Source organism: Lepidochelys kempii, chromosome 18, assembly GCF_965140285.1.
Source record: "Lepidochelys kempii isolate rLepKem1 chromosome 18, rLepKem1.hap1, whole genome shotgun sequence".
Classification (NCBI taxonomy): domain Eukaryota; kingdom Metazoa; phylum Chordata; order Testudines; family Cheloniidae; genus Lepidochelys; species Lepidochelys kempii.
The window spans coordinates 9,687,835-9,707,745 of NC_136397.1; the positions used below are offsets into that span (position 1 = coordinate 9,687,835).

Below are 19,911 nucleotides of genomic sequence, written 5' to 3' on the forward strand. Positions count from 1 at the left end.
GTTGTCCCTAATACATTCCAAGAACTTATTGGAAATTTTATGTTTTGACATATTATTAACTAGCCAGACAGCTGTTAGAAAAAAGTAAAGTAAAGTCCCCCTTTACTACCAGGTCTTGTGTTTTGGATATTTCTGTTATTTATTCTAGAAATGCCTCATCCAACTCTACTTCCAATTTGGTGGTGATGGTAGCAGTCTACTATAGATATCATCCCTATTTCTTACCCCCATTATCCTTACTTAGAGACTCAACTTGTCTGCCTCCCATCTCCTTCTCAACCTCAGAACAAATGTATATTTTTGAGGTAAAAACACCTCCTCCCCTTTTACCCTGCCTGTCCTTCCTGAACAAGCTATGCTCCTTTATACCAATATTCCAGCCATGAGACTTATCCCACCAAGTCTCTGCCATGCCAATTAAGTCATGATATTATGTACTAATACTTCCAGTTCTTTCTGCTTATTCCCCATACACCTGGTACTTGAGCATAGATATCTACAATGTTGAGCAGATTCCCCCCTTGCTGCTCCTATGATCCGTTAGTAATTTTCCATGTTTCTCTCCATCCTCCCAAACATCTAACTCTCTTTTAAGGTCACCTTTTTCATACTTACAGGTGGGCTTTTGTTACCTGCTCCCTTTGAACCTAATTATGTTGTGATATGGGAATAGTAACACTTCGGCTCTACCTACAAGCATTAGCATGGCAAATGATTGAACAAGATACAATTCCTCCAGTTAGAGTTATTTAACCTGCCTAAAACACGAGTTACCCAATATTGCTAAAAATAATCTGAACTTAACTCTTCTCTTGCAGAGCTGAGGGTCAGAAAGGTCCTAAATTTAAAGAATTGTTTACTCCCACGCCTACTACAAGATTTGTTCAATGTCATCCAATAAAAGAAAATGTTTCAAAACCTTTGCCCATAAAGGAATTGTAACTCTGAATGGATGTTTCAACTTCTTTATCCCCTTCAATATATAAGACACAATTTTATCTACACTCCTAATTAAAAATTTGACTAAGGCCAGTGCCTGCGCTTTCATCTCATCCAAGAAACAGAAGCAGTGCCAATAAACAAGAAGTCCTAAAGCATTTTATTTCCAAATGTTACATAAGCTTATGGACACGAGAGAGACTGTAAAAATAGGAACAAACAGGAAGAAAAGGCACCAGCACAGAAATATTAGAGGCTGACTTGCTATCATCCAAAAGGTCTATATTCAATAGATTCCTATGCTGCAGTATTAATTTGCCCATAGACTATTTCCCTGCAAACAAAATCTGATCAGAACTGTCCAAATTGTAACTCACCTAGCATCACTGGGTCAGAATAGCCCATTGTAATCCACATTTCTGGGTCAAGGTTGAAGATTGTTTTGTAGGAATGGCAAACTCCCCAATGCATTTCATCCCAGCTGTTTGTTGGGTAACACCAAAGATACTAGTGAGTGTGAAACTGATAACATTTTCACTGACAGCAAAAAAGTGTTTATCCTACATTTGTAGATCTGTGATGCAAAACCAGTTTTTGGCACCTGGAATTTCTATGTAACATTGTTCACTTAGACTCTCAGCCTAAGGACTAAACCGGACCAACACATTCCACAGAATGAAGACTGTCCTGCATTCACCTTTATACTTGATCATAAAATACAGCCCTAGAACGGAGAAGCACCCCAATCTATTATAGATCAATTGTGCCTTCTTTCTCCAGATGTTAGCCTGTAACATGAAATCTTGTACATAATGGATTAGCTATTTCATGGCCATTAACCCTTCCTTCCCGATTCCTAAATATTCTGTTTATTCTTCATAAATATTAAGGCCCCACTCTTCAAAAGAGGCTTCACCTTTTCAGACCCCTGTGCCACACAGCCCAATGAGGATGTGTGTGTGACCAGAGCCCCGTGCAAAACAGTAACCATCACTAAGTAGCAGTGGTAGTTATTCATTTCACTCACCTTCCCAGATGAAAAAAATAAAATGACTACATAAAGATATCCTAGGACTTACACACTTCACAAATAAATATGAGCAAGAAAAAGCAGCATGTATCTCTGCTTCATTTAAATTTAAAAAGACAGGACAAAATTAATTTTCTGCCTTTCAACATTCTCTTCATTTTGCCTCTGAAGCAGGCAATCTCTGTGCAAGTGTTCCAATTTTCCTTCAGGTGGGTATGATTTAATTGCAAGTATTAGATCTCTTTTGCAGACTGCAGGAATGGAATTTTTAAGAGAAGCCTATAACTTACATTTTTTCTGGCTAGTAGATCGTGGCATTTTCAACCTATTACAGCTGGAGCCAGCAGTAATTTTATCTAAAAAAATTCATAACCCTACCCAAAATGTTTTTGGTGGAAGAGCACTCAGAACACATTTAAAAGCTTAAATGGAGACTATTTGAAGAAAGACAGATGGACAAAAGCACTTAGATTTCAAAAATCAGGCTTCTAATTTCCTTGAGAGAGAATGCTTTTTGTTTCAGCTAACAGGTTTCAAACTGTGCTGTTGGCACCAGCCTCCCCATAAGGATTCCATTTAAGCAAACGATCAAACATACTTAGGATGGAAGTGTGTGGAGAAAGTCAGAGACCTTGAAGTTTTATATCAAAAAAGCTCTGCCTTCACGCTCTGGATTCCAGTGCCAGTTGATATCCCCCAGACACCTTTGTCATTGCAGGAGAATGCAAATCAGTGCCTACAAGCCTATATGAATGTGCAGCTGCTACCAGAGCAGAAGCACAATAGGATAAGCAAAACAAAAAGCCAATCACTAACCCTATCACCACCAAAAGGAGAAGATACTTTAATTTCCCTCTTCATATTTAATTAAAATTTTAGTCACATGGAATATCGATTAGTTAAAATTACTTTTTAAAGTCTCAAGTTTTTTCTAAAAATCCATTTAGAAAAACTGTAATTCTTTTTCTACTCCACTTTAGTTATTTATAAAGGGATCTTTTCAGCAAGGGAGATAATCTGAGTAATTATACAGAGAAAATAATGAAGTTGACCTTGTAGAAAGGACTGCCAAATGCACAAATTAAACACACACAAAATAACGGGGAGAAAAATGTTTTTCTCTAGTGCCTTTCAGTTACCAAAATCTCAGGTCTTTCAAGTAATTGGAGCAGGTACAATATTGTCACACAAGTGTCATTTTCAAGTGAACAGTGCCCATTTAATTTTAGGGATAGTGAAAGATGCTTGGCTGCATCTTGAAGACTGAAGTTCTCTACCCATGGCACAGATGCAGCACAACAAGCATTGCCAGCTTTCCATATGCCCTGCCAACATGCATCAACTCTGATGAGGAAGGACCTCTTGGAGGGAATAGGGAAGTGCAGTCTCCATGATCTAATCCCCTTTTATTTTGAGGCTGCCAGAGAAGATGCCAGTGTGGCATATGACAGATATAGCAATTTCCTGCAACATCTTTGCGAGATTTTACTGTACTATTTTTATACACCACTGTGGGCCAGAGATTGCATGTAATTCCATGGGGAGGTTGACCACAGCTCCTCCAGATGCAAAGAACAGTGGGAGGTGATTAAGCAAATTCACTTAGGTTTTAACACCTCCACAGATATACCACCACTGGCTCACATACATTAGTTCAAACTGGATTCTCCAGAGACCAACAGACAAAGAAAGGACTTTTGGATAAATAGCTGAAGTTTAAGCTGACTCAGGGCCTTCTTTCTGATCCAGCAAATGGACAGAACCTTCTGTCCAAGGATGAGTGCGGGGGCATGAGCAATCCTTCCTGGGAATGGTTGGACAGACTCTGGCCTACTGAGGCCCCATAAGACTGACTGATGACCTCTTGTAAGTTTTTGGCATGTGTATAGGAACTTATTGTTTTTATAGGATTTCTCTGTAATGCCTTTACCTTAAGAAGAAACGTGCTTGTTTATGGTTATGTGGTAACTTATGATGACTGGCAATCATGTTGTTTTATAGCCTTCTAAGAGAAAGCAAAGTGCAGATACTGGCCTGTTTGGGTAGCCTGAGTTACTGGGAATAAAACACAGCCTGGAAAAGCTCTGGTCAGGAGGAAGACACACACAGGGCTCTGCCAAGAGAGGAGACAGTTAAGGATTTGTGAGTCTACCGTGGGTGTCCTTGGTGAACCACAAAGGGGGAATACAGGTGCAGTTGCCCTGAATGGATACGAATGTCTCCTTCTGGAAGTGAGGAGAGACTACAAGCTTGCTTTACTTAGGCCAAACATCAGAACGTAACCACTTCCAATCAGCAATCTAGAAATGAAATGCTTCTCTAACCTCCTCTCATGGCTTTTAGTTCTCCCCCTGCCCATACTGACCTCAGCCAGCTTCCTTAGGGTACCAGTTGGGCAAAGGAAATGCAAACATACTTTGGGTACTGACCAACTTGGATACAGAAACCAATTAACATCCTGGAGTTTTTCAAAAGTTTCCAGACCCTCTTTGTTGGCCTGAGCATATCATCTCTGTTGCAGCAATATCTCATGGAACTCCAATGAACACTTCATCTTAGAAGGTTCTTTCTTTCTTGGCTTCCTGTCATAGAGAACATCTAAACAATTCACTACAATTTATGCAACCTCTGCAATTCAGACAAGGCTACTTACACAACTTCGCATCCAATCTGCAATTTCCCAACCTCCCTTCCACCCCTCAACCCCCAAAATAAAAGGGCCTCAATATATTCTCCACATCCATCATCTGTAGTTAGGATAATACTTTGCATATATGTCACATCTTTACATGGATCTTGAAGTGCTTATGAAAGACCTAGTATTATAATCAGGGACCTCCGTAGGGGGGCCTGGGGTAGAAGTGACAAATCCATCACTTTCAGGACCCACCCATCACTTCCAGGACCAACCGCACCGGCCAATCACACTGGCTGGCCGGGCCCCCCAAAGAGCAGGGCCCGGAGCAGTCGACCCGATTCGCCGTACCCCAGGGACGGCTCTGATTATAATTCCATATAAATGGATAAACAGACACAAAAATTAATTTGTTCAAAGTAGGTCAATCTCAAAACTGGAAGAAAACCTGTGATTCCAAGTCTCTTACTACCACTAGATACACTGTCCATTCTTGGGAAAAGTCAATCCCCGCCCCGCTCCCCCCCAAAAAAGGCTGTTTTCTGAAAGTTCATCTTGGAATGGAATTCTTGGACCATTCTAAGCAAGTAAGTGGAAGCCACCTCTTCGTGTTACTTTTTAAGCAAGGCATGCCTGAACTACTGCGAAACATTTTCAGTTGTCACCACTAAAGAATGTGAGCTGTTACTTTAAAGTAACAATGGAAGCCAGAACCTTGGAATGGAACCCTTTCTCATCACAACCCAGAATATATACATACTCAGTGACAGAGGTAAAAGGGCTTTGTTTTGCTAACCTGGGACAGAAAGATTAATTATGGCCATTACGTAGTAGTTTAGTACTCCCATGTAAGAGAAGAGTAAACAGTAGGCAATTTAACATTCACAAAACTTTCTGGAGCACAGGTTGAGTCTCTTAATAAAATCTTTGGGACTATGCCACTATTATTACAACCATTAGAAGGAAGTAGGTATTGGATGAAAGGAAACAATTTCAATTTAAGGCTCTGCAAATATTTCCATTGTGACCCTCCAGTCACCGGTTTGTACTGCTGGCACCATTTACTCCTGGTTGAAATTTAGAGCAGAGGATCTTCATCTGAAAGCATTAAAACCAAAATTTAAAGAACAATTGTAAAAAGATTAAAATAAAACCCAAAATGAATGAGGGGAGAACCTGGATCAGTATGGGTACACAGATCTGGGTATAAGTCATAATCACAAACCCTCCTAAACAAGAGAGTTTTCTGCACAATCATTCTGCACAAATCTCTCCTCTGCATATTACGGAATATCTAAGTAGTTAGTCCACAATGCACATTAGCTATGGGGAATAGATATTTTTAGCAGTATTCCTCTACTGAAAACTTAGGGTGGGATTTTCAAAGTGAGCTATTAATGTTAGGTGCCCAAATAACATTTGTCCCCTTTGAAAATGCCATTCAAAGTTTCCTTTCTAGGATGGAGGCTCACCTAGAGCTGTAAGAATAGACTATTTTGTTTTGAGTGCCATCATCAATTTCTCCCACGGTCCTCTACTCCAGAGATTTTCCATCCTGGAGACCACAATGTATCACCTACAGACAGCATAAGTAGAGTCCCCTTAGATGGCCAGCTCTGGTGTTAATCCTCTAAAACAGAACTGGATGATAAAAAAGTACAGAGCCCAGAGGAATCCCCTTCGCATCCATCCCAATTCAGCAAGATTCTTGAACATGTGACCAGCCCCACGAACTTCAGTGAATCAACTAAGGCCACAGTATAGATTCCAGTGACTCAGAAGCAACCAACCTAGTGCATCATCTGTGCTAAAATGGGTCTCATTCCTACCACACAGTATGTAGTGGCTCTCCCACTCCCCCACAAAAGATATCAGACTAATGGCAATATTGCCAGGTTCTTGGAAGATTAACTCAGTGGTCTTCTAGTGCTGAGTAGAGGGGCAGGAGATGTTAGGGATTGATTCTGACACTCTTACTCGTGTTGGACAACACCTTACATGGTTCCACTGGTTCTATTGGGACTACTTATATAGTAAGGTATTGTCTAACAAAGGTGGCAGAATCAAGCTCTTCATTAGCAAGTTGAGGTCAATCTCAGCTCAGCTTTGCTCAAAAACAAGAGGAGGAAGGGAAAGTGATGCTGTCTTTTAGTAATGATTTGCACTGCGATCCTTCCGTGAGATCAGCTGCATTCCTGGGATATGAGCTCACCTATACGAGTCTCCATCTCTGTTGTAGTCACACAATAGATAGTCCTTTCCCACCACTTTATCTCGAGCAATCTTCAACGGCTGGTCAACAGAAGACAGGAGATCTTCACAGAGGCTTGGGACCTAATAATAAAAGAAGATGAGGGGGGCAAACATTAAGATTAAAAGGGGTCGGTTTCTCTACTAAATACAGGTTGTGTGATTTGTGGACAAACTTTTAAACTTTACCACTTAATATCCCACCTCCACACTGTTTAAAAAAAAAGCCTAAATTGTTTTCTAAAATCTATTTATTCTGAACTTGCCCCCAAGAAGTTGCACTTATGATTTTTTCTACCCTATTTCTCCCTTTTCTGCCCCCCCCCCCAAATAATTTCAGACTTCATTATCCAGCCACTAGTACGGTCTACTAAATTTAAATACATACATTCTCAGTGTTAGTTTCTTGCCAACAAAGACCAGTGAAGAGATTGTTGAGAACTGATGAATAAAGGTAAATATTTATAATGGAGTGGAAACCAGAGAGCTGCTAAGAGAATAAGCTGTCCATGCACTAGGACTTATTTTTCAGAGGCTCCTGCTCTGGGTTGAGTTTAGCATATTTTCCAGGCAGCCTGCCAAACATTAGTATGCTGGCTAATAAAAAAATATCAAAATATATCTGCTACACAGGTAGCTTTTAAATGGATCCATAATCCCAGTTGCCACCCTGTGCTTTATCTGGAGAAATGAACAAATCAACATCTAAATAGAACATGGCAAAGAATTTTTGACATACTGCAGGGAAGATGTAATGACATTTTGCAGCACAAAGCTGGTGTAAGCCTCAGCACAAGTAAGCGAGCAAGTTCTCTCCCCTGGTCTCTAGCACAAAAGCTGACATGAGCCACACAAGCAATATCAACCTTCCCTCTGCTGCAGGCTTTTCCAAATTTAGAATAGCATCTGCCCACTCGAGTAGTTTCCTCAGTACACCAACTCCATCTCCCCTGTACACAGTTTAGAATAGCTATTTGTCACGCTAGAGTGTGCCATATTCAGTCTGGTGGCTAACTATTAAAACACTTCCTAGAGCCACTATTAAACACAACTGGTGTATTTTTCATTTCACCAGGGGGGAAAAGAGGGAGTTCTAGAATTTAAGAGACAGACAAAAAGATAACATTTAGATGTAAATACTGTTTGGTGTCACACATATAATTAAAATAGACAAGATTTTGGTTGTTTGGAGAGATCTGAGGTGCGTGTTTGTTTTAAGATTCTGCTATTATTTCTTCTCCCTTATGTACACACTTAAATGAACATTAATGCTAAAATATAAATATGCAATTTCATGCTGGCATGAAATCACTATGTAAACTGATAATTACATGTAATCTTCTGATAGTATCCCAGACAGGATAAATTTAAAACATTGATCAAACAAATGGCTTTAAAAAAAAAAAAAAGCTGACAGGCACATTAGCAACAGGAGATTATACAGGTTAAAAATCAGACCCGTCTTGGCTGTCATATAAAACATGTATCAATATGTGGAGAGGGGAGTTAGGTGCACCTACATTAAATTCATGAAGTGGTTTTAAACCAAGATTGCAACGTTTTAGTATGCTCTGATAGTACTGTATTATAATCATTAGAAGGGAAGACATCAGCAAGTCTTAAAATACCTTATGTTGACATCTATAGACAATGAAATGGTAAATGGAAGTGTCATTGCGGCTGCTGCACTGACAGGAAAATAATGACATTCATGTTGGGTTAGTACACGCTTCCCATGCCCTTAAGAATAACAGAACAGCAGTGCAAGCAAATAAAGTAACAGAAGAATGACTTGCTCTAGCAGTATCATGCTATATTGCCCGTATAATGTGAAATCATCTTGGCTTTTCCATTTGTAGAGGTATTAGAATTTTACAGTTAGCTCAAACTTCATTAAAAGTTAGCTGACCTAAATGTCTTTCAAACTGCTACCCATAGGATTCAAAAAGTTTTGAAAGATGCACCTAAAAGAAGTAGGCTGGGATTTTTAAAGGAAACCAAGGGAGTTGGGAACCTAGCTGCTTTGAAAATCCCAGCTGTAGCAAACACCTGTTTTCCTACTGCGAAGGATCTGTGGTTTGACATAGCTAACGTATGGAAGTTGTGGGAGCTATTTAGCTATATTATTGCCTATTAGCTTTTGATATTTGAGTCAAGGGTTCAAATAGCAGCATTATATTAGAGAATGTTTCCCAATGAATTTAAATGGCTTATAGGATATTTCCTTAAATTTTAGATCTGAGTGTCAGCAGCTGCTCGCTACTGTAGGAGACAGAAGATCAGCTGTAAGCCCGCTTGGTGTAGGGGCCTTAGTTAGGTGATTTATCTATGTAGCTTGCCAAGTTAAACACAAAATGGATTCCATTTTTCTTTTTAAATAAATTTCCTGTAGAAATTCAGGGGACGAAGTAAATCCAACAAGCTCTACTGGGCACCATGTACAAATTACCTAGAGGTTATGAAATTGCCATGCTCTCAATGGGACTGTATCACCTCTCCCCATAAGCAGGCAGAGTATTTAATCCCAGCAGTCAAGTGCCTTGGTCAAGTTCTGCGATATGGGATATACAAAGGTTCAAGCTAGGAGACTCAGCTACTTCTAGGGGACAAGGGGCTCAAAATTGCAAGTTAAAGAGCGTGTGTTTAAACACAGGAGTAAAAAAGTAGTGAGCATTTTCTAGAAGAAACTTTCCTTTTTCCAAAATTGGACAAATCCAGTACTCTGAGTTGATCATACAAAGGAGATACAAATCAGAAGTGTCATACCACAAACTACGTGAAATGATGTATTTGTGTACATTCGCCCATCTGGTTCTACTTTGTCTCTTCCTCCTCTTTTCCATTAGCTATTAGTTTTACAATCGTTATTCAGGCAGAGAGCAACTTGAGATGAACTCTTCAGCAAAATACGCAGCAATTTCAGACACATGTACAATACGATCCAAAATGCCTTTGTCTTCAGGAACTATACTCCCTCTACCTCCTAAAACTGGCCAGCTGAATACATTCCATCTTCTGATCTGCTTTATGGCCAAGTGCCCATCCCAGAGAGATGAGAATCTAGAAACACGCTGTTCATTTTGTTGCCCATTTAGATGAGTAATAACGATGAAAACATGATTGGGAGAAGAGTGGCGCTCTTCCCAGACTCCAATTCCAATCCACTTCTGTTCCTATCACTTTTGTTTGGAAAAAGCCCTACAATGCAAGTGCAGTAGAAGACCAGCAGAGGTCTCTTTACTATTCTTCATCAGGCAAAACTGAACTTTGTTTTAAAAAGGACACAGCAGATTGAGTCAATTCCACTGCAAAAAAGTTGCTACGTAGCCACCTGGATTCCCCTTGCAAAATCAGCATAAGAGAAGATGTGATGGCAATTTCGCTGTATTCATGAGATGGTTTAGGCAACCTGGCTTACCTCTGCCAGAAAACAAGAACACAAATACAGCAGAAAGAAAAGGAGGACTTGTGGCACCTTAGAGACTAACCAATTTATTAGAGCATAAGCTTTCGTGAGCTACAGCTCACTTCTTCAGATGCATATCGTGGAAACTGCAGCAGGCTTTATATATACACAGAGAATATGAAACCTGGATTTGTGCTGGAAATCACTTTAGATAAGCTATTACCAGCAGGACAGTGGGGTGGGAATAGGTATTGTTTCATATTCTCTGTGTATATATAAAGCCTGCTGCAGTTTCCACGATATGCATCTGAAGAAGTGAGCTGTAGCTCACGAAAGCTTATGCTCTAATAAATTGGTTAGTCTCTAAGGTGCCACAAGTCCTCCTTTTCTTTTTGCGAATACACACTAACACGGCTGTTACTCTGAAATACAGCAGTGAGACTGTATCCACATAAGGGCACAACCTTAACGAAAAGGCTGCCTAGAGCTCTGGGATCAATACAATGGTCAAAAACTTTTCTCCTCTGGCTCAACGGAACGCTCTACGATAGCGGTCCCCAACCTTTTTAAGCTCAAGGTCACTTTTTAAACGTGAGGGCAACCAAGGATCTACCCCACCTCTTCCCCAAGGCCCTGCCCACTCCATCCCCTGCTCTCTTCCCCCCCGCAACTTTCACCAGGCTGGGGCAAGGGGCTGGGGTTCGTGAGGGAGGGCGGGCGGGCTCTGGGCTGGGGCCAAGGAGTTAACAGTGTAGGAGGAGGCTCCCAGCTGAGCCTGGGGCAGGGGTGCAGAAGGGGGTGACAGTTACAAGCTGTGTAAGGCTGGTGGGGCGCAGGAAGGGGCTCCGGGCTGGGGATGCAGGAGGGGATATGGGGTGCTGGCTCTGGGAGGGGGCTCAGGGCAGGGGCTTGGGGTGCAGGAGGCAATTCAGGGTGCAGGAGGGGGCTTGGAGTGCGGCCTCCCACCAGGCAGCACTTACTGCGGTCACTTGCCCATTGGGTGCTGGCTCTGGGAGGAGGCTGTGGGCAGGGACTTGGGGTGCAGCCTCCTACTGGGCAGCACTTACCATGGGCAGCTCCCGGTCAGTGGCACAGCAAGGCTAAGGCAGGCTTCCTGCCTGCCCCAGCCCTACGCCACTCCGGGAAGAGGCCAACCAACTCTGCGGCCCCTGGGAGGCGTGTGGGGCGCATGTGGCTCTGCGCACTGCCCCTCTCTGCAGGCACTGCCCCCAAAGCTCCCTTTGGCCACAGTTCCCCATTCCCAATGGGAGCTGTGGGGACACTGCTTGCAGGCAGGAGCAGCACGCAGAGACCCCTTCCCTAGGGGCGTGCTGGCCGCTTCCGGGAGCGGTGTGGGGCCATGGCAGGCAAGGAGCCTGCCTTAGCAGCAGCCACGCTACACCCCCGAAGATTGCGATCAACCAGGAGAGAGTCCCCAGGATCGACCAGTTGATCACAATCAATGGGTTGGTGACCACTACCCCACAATAAGCATCTAGAGCTCATCTGTACAGGAGACAGAACTTTCTCTGGGACCAGACCGAGAAGGGAAAAGAACTTCCCCAGAAATTATGGGCCATCACAAACCACACCACCTTCACTCTGAAGTGCAAGGTGCATTCCTTTGACATTGCTTTCTCTAATAGATACATAGCAATTAGTATACAAATAAAACCCCCACCAAAACAAGATGCTCCACTGTACACCCTTCTCCCTTCAAAGAGAAGACGAAAGAACAAACCGCCACATGACAGATATTAGTCATATCACCTAAAGCACCCAGTTGGCGCTCAGATACTATGGCAACTATTAACTATTTAAAAAAAAAAAAAAAAAATACAACGCAGCGCTTTCAGGGACAATTGCAGGACAATCAACGACTTAACTCCAAAGAAACTGATTAAAGATAGGTTTCAGAGTAGCAGCCGTGTTAGTCTGTATCCGCAAAAAGAAAAGGAAGACTTGTGGCACCTTAGAGACTAACCAATTTATTTGAGTATAAGCTTTCGTGAGCTACAGCTCACCACTGCATGCATCCGATGAAGTGAGCTGTAGCTCACGAAAGCTTTTGCTCAAATAAATTGATTAGTCTCTAAGGTACCACAAGTCCTCCTGTTCTTTTTGATTAAAGATGGCATTCCTTTAAGTCCCCCAGTTTACCCACCTGTCAAATAGGATAATGATGACCTCACAATCGTGCTGTGAGGTTTACTTTAGTGCCTAAAGCCCTTTGAGGGCGATTAAAAAAAGTTTATAATAAATTCACATCTCACAAAAGTCTTAAAAGCAGTATTAAGAAGCTAATTTAAATCCTGAAAAAGGCAGAAAAATTCAGTAGTCAAGTGTTACGGACAGTATTTCCCTTAAGAGCTACATGGGCAGCGTCATCCACACTTGGAGATTATTTGCAATACTACCTGCACAACTGGACAGGCAGGCTCAATTTTTAGTCAGCATTTCCCATCTTTCTGGTTGAAATCAAACCATTTCTGCACTTCCGTGAGGTTGCATTGTCTGACTCAAGCGTATGTCATCTACAGATAATCACAATAGCTTAAGTGTTGATAAGAATTGCAATCTTTTCATCTTCCTTAGATGTATTGTGGTAGGAATTATTCTGCAAGCTGTAATGGGTAATCAATTGCAATGATGCACTTACTGGATTCTGTCCCTTTTTCTGGCACAGACTTCCAAAGTGACTTAGGCAGGGAAATTTATGCCTCAATTTCCCTAGGAATAAAATGACACTTTTCTACTCCAGAAGAAAGTTGAGAGATTTAATGCAGTGATGTTTATAAAAGATCTGAGATACCTCGCTGAAGGGGTTACACAAGGGCAATGTATTATTCTTGTTCAATTAACAAGACTCTTAAGTGTGGCCCAGACACCCAACGGGGCGTTTTAAAGTATTTATTACATCAACTATGTAACAACTGCTACGCTATTTTTCTCAGAAAGGGTTCCAGGCATACTTAACACATTGGCCTTCACAGTCCATGTTGTGGAGCTGCTTATATTGTGAAAGTGGTGTTTCAAAGCTGTCTGTACAAGTTATTTGTAGCTTTAAATGCTTCAGCAACACGTGTACTAGGAATGGAGTATTCCAATAGGCGTGAGTCTTCTGCAGAGTTCAGACTAGCAGTACCTTTAACAATATAAGATGCTAAATGTAACACACCAAGGACAGACACTAAATAAATACAGCAATAATTTAATCTTTGGGTTAGTATTTTATACCAAAAAAAGCACCTTTCATTAAATCTCTTCCTCCTCCGCTCCCACTTTAAGACTGTCAAATACCCAGCCCGGCCCGCGCCATGCACTTATATGACAGTGCATATTGAGATTGCGTGGAATAAGTTTTCAGTTAAATAGAAAGTTTCCAAGCCTCATGATTGCAAAGAAACAACTTGCACTGGAAGGTTAACCAGTCTGTCATCAGGAATTTACAGACAACCTGAATCACTGGTTCTGTGCTATGAGAACCCCCTTACCTATACCCTCTATTCATTTTACTGGGTTATTAACTGGAAAACCCGATGATACTAAGTATCATTTCAGCAGACGGTCGGGGAAAGTAGGTGGGATCAAAACTCAAGCGGAGGGAACTGGTATTGTTGTTACAAGGAAGGAGATGGAGAAGAAAGTGGGACGCTCACAAGGAAGAGGTAAAGACCAAGAGAAAGGGGAAAGGCAGAGAATCAAAAGGCAAAAATAGTGTCTGATACCAAAAGGTGATCTTATTTTCCACAATTAGTGACGCTGAAGGGAGACAAACTAAATTTAGTTTCTACATACAGGTCATACTGTACCCTTTATCTTTTGCAAACTTCCCCATTTATAACCAAAGAAGTTCTGCCAAGGACTGAGTTGAGTATGTAATCCTATCTTCCTACCCTGGGCCCAATGATCACAATTAAAATTTAAGTTTGGCTTCCTCTGCACTGTTTGAGGCTCCCAAGATGTCTTCACTTCTGCAGATAGGCATTCAAATAGGTATGACTGCTCCTTCACATGTTGGTGTATGAGACCACCCCCAAAGTAAATTTAAAAAAAAACACGAAAAGGCAAGTCTCCAGGGCCCAAATTCAGTTGTTCAAATGGGGCTTAAATGGCATGGCTATTCACAAGCATGTACCATGGAATGAAGTGGTGGTACTTTTTTTTTTTTTTTAAAAGTAGATATACAATGAATGAGTAGTATAAAGGAAAGAAACTGAATGAAAATGAGACCACCACATTATAGTGCATGTTGGTTGAACAAGGATTCTATTGTCTTCTGTGTAACAGTATTCTTCATTGAGTTAGTGAGCCAGGTATTTGGACAGAGTTTTAATTAAGTTAACCATTTTCATATCAGCAGTACAAGTGATCACCTGTGTCCAGGCTGAAATCGTATACCTTCTATAGCAGCCAGTCAGCCTAATAACTGTTCTTTCTGATACACTGCTTGACCAACAGAATCACCTGCATAATCAAGAATTAAAAGGTCAAGAGCAGATTTTATATCTAGATACGATCTAACTTTAAAAACAAAAACAAAAGGAGAGAGAGAGAGAGCGCGAGCATGCTTGTGTATTGATGGAATACAAGAGTTAAACTCTGACATTATATATATAGGCCCCAAGTTTGTCCTGTGATATACCCAGGCAATTTCTAGTGGAGTTGGATGTGCATGACAGTAGAATTCTCCCCCTTATGTACTAAGGATGTATTCAACAACACAGATATTCATCTGAAATATTAAGTTTGCAATCTCGGTGGGGCTAGGTTGCTACTAGAGCTTAATTTTGTCCTAATGCTATGCGATGTTAATTTGCATATAAATAGCATGCCTGTCCATACTTAAAGAACAAATTACAATGTGCACCAGCCCTCCAGTAACCTCATTTTGGAAAGTATGTACAAAATTTGGTGATGTTTAAGGTCCGATGAATTTTGCCCAAGGACGAGAGCTGGAAAGGAAGGCTCATTAAAGTACGCATAGCTCCAGCTTGACCGAGTTTCAGAAAAACAGTAGACTATGCACTTGGACCTGTCTGCCCTTTGCATTAGACTCTACAACATACAGGTGTCTGCAGAGACGTAAGATGCATGCAGCTTTTTAAATAAAAAGCAAACATCCCCAAATTTAAAAACAAAACATTTTAATTATATTTAAGTCTTTAAGGCTGTTATTTTTATTTGAATTCTTATAAGACTTATGTCACTGTATGGAAGTGAAAAAAAGATTGTCAACGTCAATCAGAAAACCACTTGAATACAAAAAACAGCCAACACTTAGCCAGCACTTTCATAACAGTGATCATTTTGGCATGCCACCCAGTTCAGACTGCATTCCTTCCATTTTGGGCCAGCATCTAATAAAATTTCATTATAATTCTACTGAGTCATTCTGCAGCCTTAGAATTTCCTGTTCCAGCAGAACACAGACATAGCTTAACGGATGTTGCGGAAACTTAAAAAGGAAGCCTGGCTCCACTCATATTGTGCTTACAAACCACCACTAAAGTCACTCCCCCAAATCCACATATGCTGCTCAACCTTAACTTGATCCATCATATGTCCATGCTCACAAATTCGACACAAGCTTTGTTTATTAAGTGAGACTCAAATGGACTTTGAGGCTCAAGACTCAGATGTAAATTATATTTGCAACAGCACACCTTTATACATATGAGGTGGGTTGGAAGGGTCTATGTTAAATTTAAAACTGCTATATATATAAAAATGAATTTACTACCACAGAAAGGTGCTAGTCTGACAACTCCGCAGACCTGATTAAAAGTTGCTCAGTGCATAAGAGGTACATCATAGGCAGTGTGACACTTAGGTTATTTGCAGAGCACTGAAAATAGACCTCAATTCTAATCTCTAGGGTCCACATTTAATGCGTTATGGTAGGTTACTCTTCATACCCATAAAATCCTTGGCCTTTTTCCTGTGACTGGCAACATAGTGATAGTTGTTGAAGCACCACCTCATTCCACGTAACCCACTGAATAGCTGAAAGTTGCCATCTGGCAGGCCCCAACCGGCCCTAGATTTTGACCAATAGCCTACAGGTGAAGGCCTTTATACCAGTTACACATCCGATGAGCAATCACAGTGTAACAGCTTGATTTTTATTACATTACAAATTTGGTTGATAAGGGCAATAGTATTGATCTAATGTTGTCTTCTGTAAGGCATTTGACTTGGTGCCACATGGCATTTTGATTAAAAACTAGAAAGATAAAATTAACATAGCAAACGTTAAATACATTAAAAGCCAGCTAACTGATAGGTTCCAAAATGTAAGTAAGCAGGGAATCACTGAATGAGTGTTTCTGCTGCAATCCCACAGGAATCTACTCTTGCCCTATGCTATTTAAAATTTCTGTTAATGAGCAGGGGAAAAGAAGTCACTGAAAGTTCGCAGAGGACACAAAAATTGGGTGAGGAGTAAATAAGGATGGAGGACAGGCCACTGGTATAGTAACCTGGGTCACTTAGTAAGCAGGGCACAAGCAAACAATGTGTTTTAATGTAGCTAAAAGTAAATATACACATATAGGAAGAAAATATGTAGGCCATATGGATACAATGGGAGACTATCCTGGGAAGCAAGTGACACCAAGTTTTGCGGGTCATGGTGGATGATCAGCTGAACAAGAGCTTCCAATGAGAGGCTGAGGCACTGGAAGTGAGATCTCACTTTTGAATCCACTCTGCCATCAGCAATGCAGTTCTGTTTTTCAAAGGGCTCATCAGGTGTCACAGAATGTTTAACATTCCGCCCTCTCCAGATATTCAGGTAACCACCTATTCACTTGCCGAGGCCAAAAGGGCTAATGCAATGCCTTGGATGAACAAATAAGGGAACCTCAAGTAAAAGTAGAGGGTATTTTACCTCTATATTTTGGGTCAGGACCCCTAATTTGAGAAATGCTGTTCTTCCCCTGTGAAATCTGTATAGCATAGGGTAAAAGCACACAAAAGAACAGATTTCACGATCTGTGATGTGTTTTTCATGACGGGGAATTTGGTAGGGCCCTAAGAAGGATTTAATAGCATGCCTTATAGTGATAAGGAACTCTGTGTATTTAGCTTGAGTCTGACAAAGACAAGGGTAAGGGGTGACTATTACAAGCTATAAGTATCTTCATGGGAAACAAATATTTAATAATGGGCTCTTCAATATAGCAGACAAAGGTGTAACACTATCTACCCAATGGCTGGCAGTTGAAGGTAGACAAATTAGGAGCGAAAATAAGGCGTGAATTTTTAACAGTGAGCGTAATTACTTGGAACATCTTGCCAACGATCATGGTCGATTGTCCATTGCTGACCATTTTTAAATCAAGATTGGATGTTTTTCTAAAAAGTTATGCTCTAGAAATTATTTCAGGGAAATTCTATGGCCTACTGTAGACAGGAGGTCAGACTAGATCACCACAATGGTGTATCCCTTCTGGCCTCAGAATCTATGAATCCCAGGAGGTCTTAACTACTTGCGTCACGAATCCAGCAGATGTCACCAGTAACAAAAACAACTATAATTTAGAGAAGCACACTAATAAGAAAAAAGAAAATGAGTACTTGTGGCACCTTAGAGACTAACCAATTTATTTGAGCATAAGCTTTCGTGAGCTACAGCTCACTTCATCGGATGCATCGAAAGCTTATGCTCAAATAAATTGGTTAGTCTCTAAGGTGCCACAAGTACTCCTTTTCTTTTTGCGAATACAGACTAACATGGCTGCTACTCTGAACACTAATATGAAGTGCATTATAGCGATGTACCTATTCCCCAGCTATTCCAGTTTTCAAAAAGGGAACTCAATAAAAGGTATGGATTTCTTTAAAGTTCCACAGAAGGTTATTTAAAAATAAATAAATAAATATTCCTCCAAGTATTTGCAACCCAAGCACTGCAGTACTAAGAGAAAGTGATTTAATTTTTATCCAAGCTTAATACAGAGAACAGAAAATGAAATGAAGAAAATTAGATTAAAATGACAACTTAAGATTGTTAGCAAACAAAAAGTTACAATATAATTTAAGAAGTGTCCCTTTAACCATTTACATATATTAAATCAGGATTGAATTACCATCAAGGTAATCTTTCCTAACTAGATAATTTCCATTTACAGCCACTTGAAAGGAAAACTGGCTGTCACTGAGAATTTTATTCAGTGTGCCTAAGCCCCTTATTTTAGGCAAAAACACTCAGTTTAGAACCTCAGCAAATACTTAAACATCTAGCTGTTGACTGCCCACTGCTGATCATACTAGCCAACAGTTTCTGAAGGAGCACCACATTAGAGATCTCACTTTTGAATCCACTCGGTCAGCAATGCAGTTCTGTTTTTCAAAGGGTTCACCAGGTGTCTCAGAATGTTTAACATTCTGCCCTCTCCAGACAGTCAGGTAACCATCTATTCACTCGCTTGTCTGAATTATGTTTCATGTTATCTAGTCTTCAGGACTCCAAGCTTCTAAAATGAGTCTCAAAAGGCTTCACCTATGGCCTCATATTCTTTGCAACCTGTGCAGCCTAGGAAACAGGAGTCCTCTATAGGTGATTTATGTTTTTTTTATACCACTAAAAAAAAGCATCAAAAGCACAAGCAGTGATGAGGTGCTTCATTTGTCTGAGTGCACTTTTTTTTAGCTGCATCATCAAGCTGGTTCTATATCAACATTGGTGTGATCTTCCAAATATCTGAACTTGCAAATTTAATGGTTATGTTTTTATCGATCAGTTAGAGACTTTTTATACATAAAAAGAAGAGTGATTTAATGTATTGGGCTTCTATGAGCTGGGCCGTCTGGGTGCTAATTAGCAGAGACCACAGGGGTGCACAAGGCTTATAGGGATCCACTGGGTCTGGTCTCTCCATACTAGTTCACCAACAGGCATCATGTGAATTCTCTACTGAAAGGTTGTGTCACACTGAGCATCAGAATCATGAAGTATATGTATGTGTAATACATAAGGAATCATTTATATACTGACATGTATGTCCTTAAGGTCTGGGTTAGGGATAGTGACCAGAAGGTGATAAACATGTTTATTTCAGCCAGGAGATGGTTGCCTACCCGTCTTGCTACATATAGACTGAGTTGTATATTTCAGAATGAATGCCTATTTACAGTCTGAGCTGGATGCTAATGAAGGGATTGTGAAGTCTTCAAGGAGGGAAATTTACTGGAAGAAAAAACAAGAGGGTACTGTTTGTAAGTGAAGAGAATAAAGTAAAAAAAAAAAAAAACCTAACTGTAGGGACAGGGACAGATTCTGCATCCTTTACCAATAGGACAAGCTGCCACCTGGCTTGTCTTATGAATGGAGGATCTAAGCCAGTTTGGCTGTTTGACACTGGGAGAGAAGTTTTTGGAGAGCTAACCTTCATGAAATAGGGAAATGTCTTGTTACTTAAGTTTAAGGTCTAGAAAGCATGTTACGATTTTATTTTGCATATAACCAATTGTTTCCATTAATTCTACCTGCTTCTTCTCAAATCTGTTAGATATGTTTATGGTAAAAACAAGACATTTCTTTACATGCTGTGTGTTGAGCAGAGTAGTAATCCTGCAGTGTAACCGGTAAATTAGCATGTACTATTCCTTTGGGAGTAGCGCATCAGAATTCTGTGAACATCCAGT

General features: G+C 40.7%; 1 protein-coding gene across 3 annotated transcripts in view; it reads right to left on the reverse strand.

Moving 5' to 3' along the window:
• The window catches only part of CAPZB (capping actin protein of muscle Z-line subunit beta), a 109,380-nt gene that overhangs the window by 43,021 nt on the left and 46,448 nt on the right, over nucleotides 1-19,911 (reverse strand). For all 3 annotated transcript variants that reach the window (XM_073316784.2, XM_073316785.1, XM_073316782.1), the window contains exon 3: nucleotides 6,817-6,938. In XM_073316784.2, coding sequence (XP_073172885.1) covers nucleotides 6,817-6,938 — 122 coding nt within the window. The remainder of the gene's footprint in view (nucleotides 1-6,816; nucleotides 6,939-19,911) is intronic.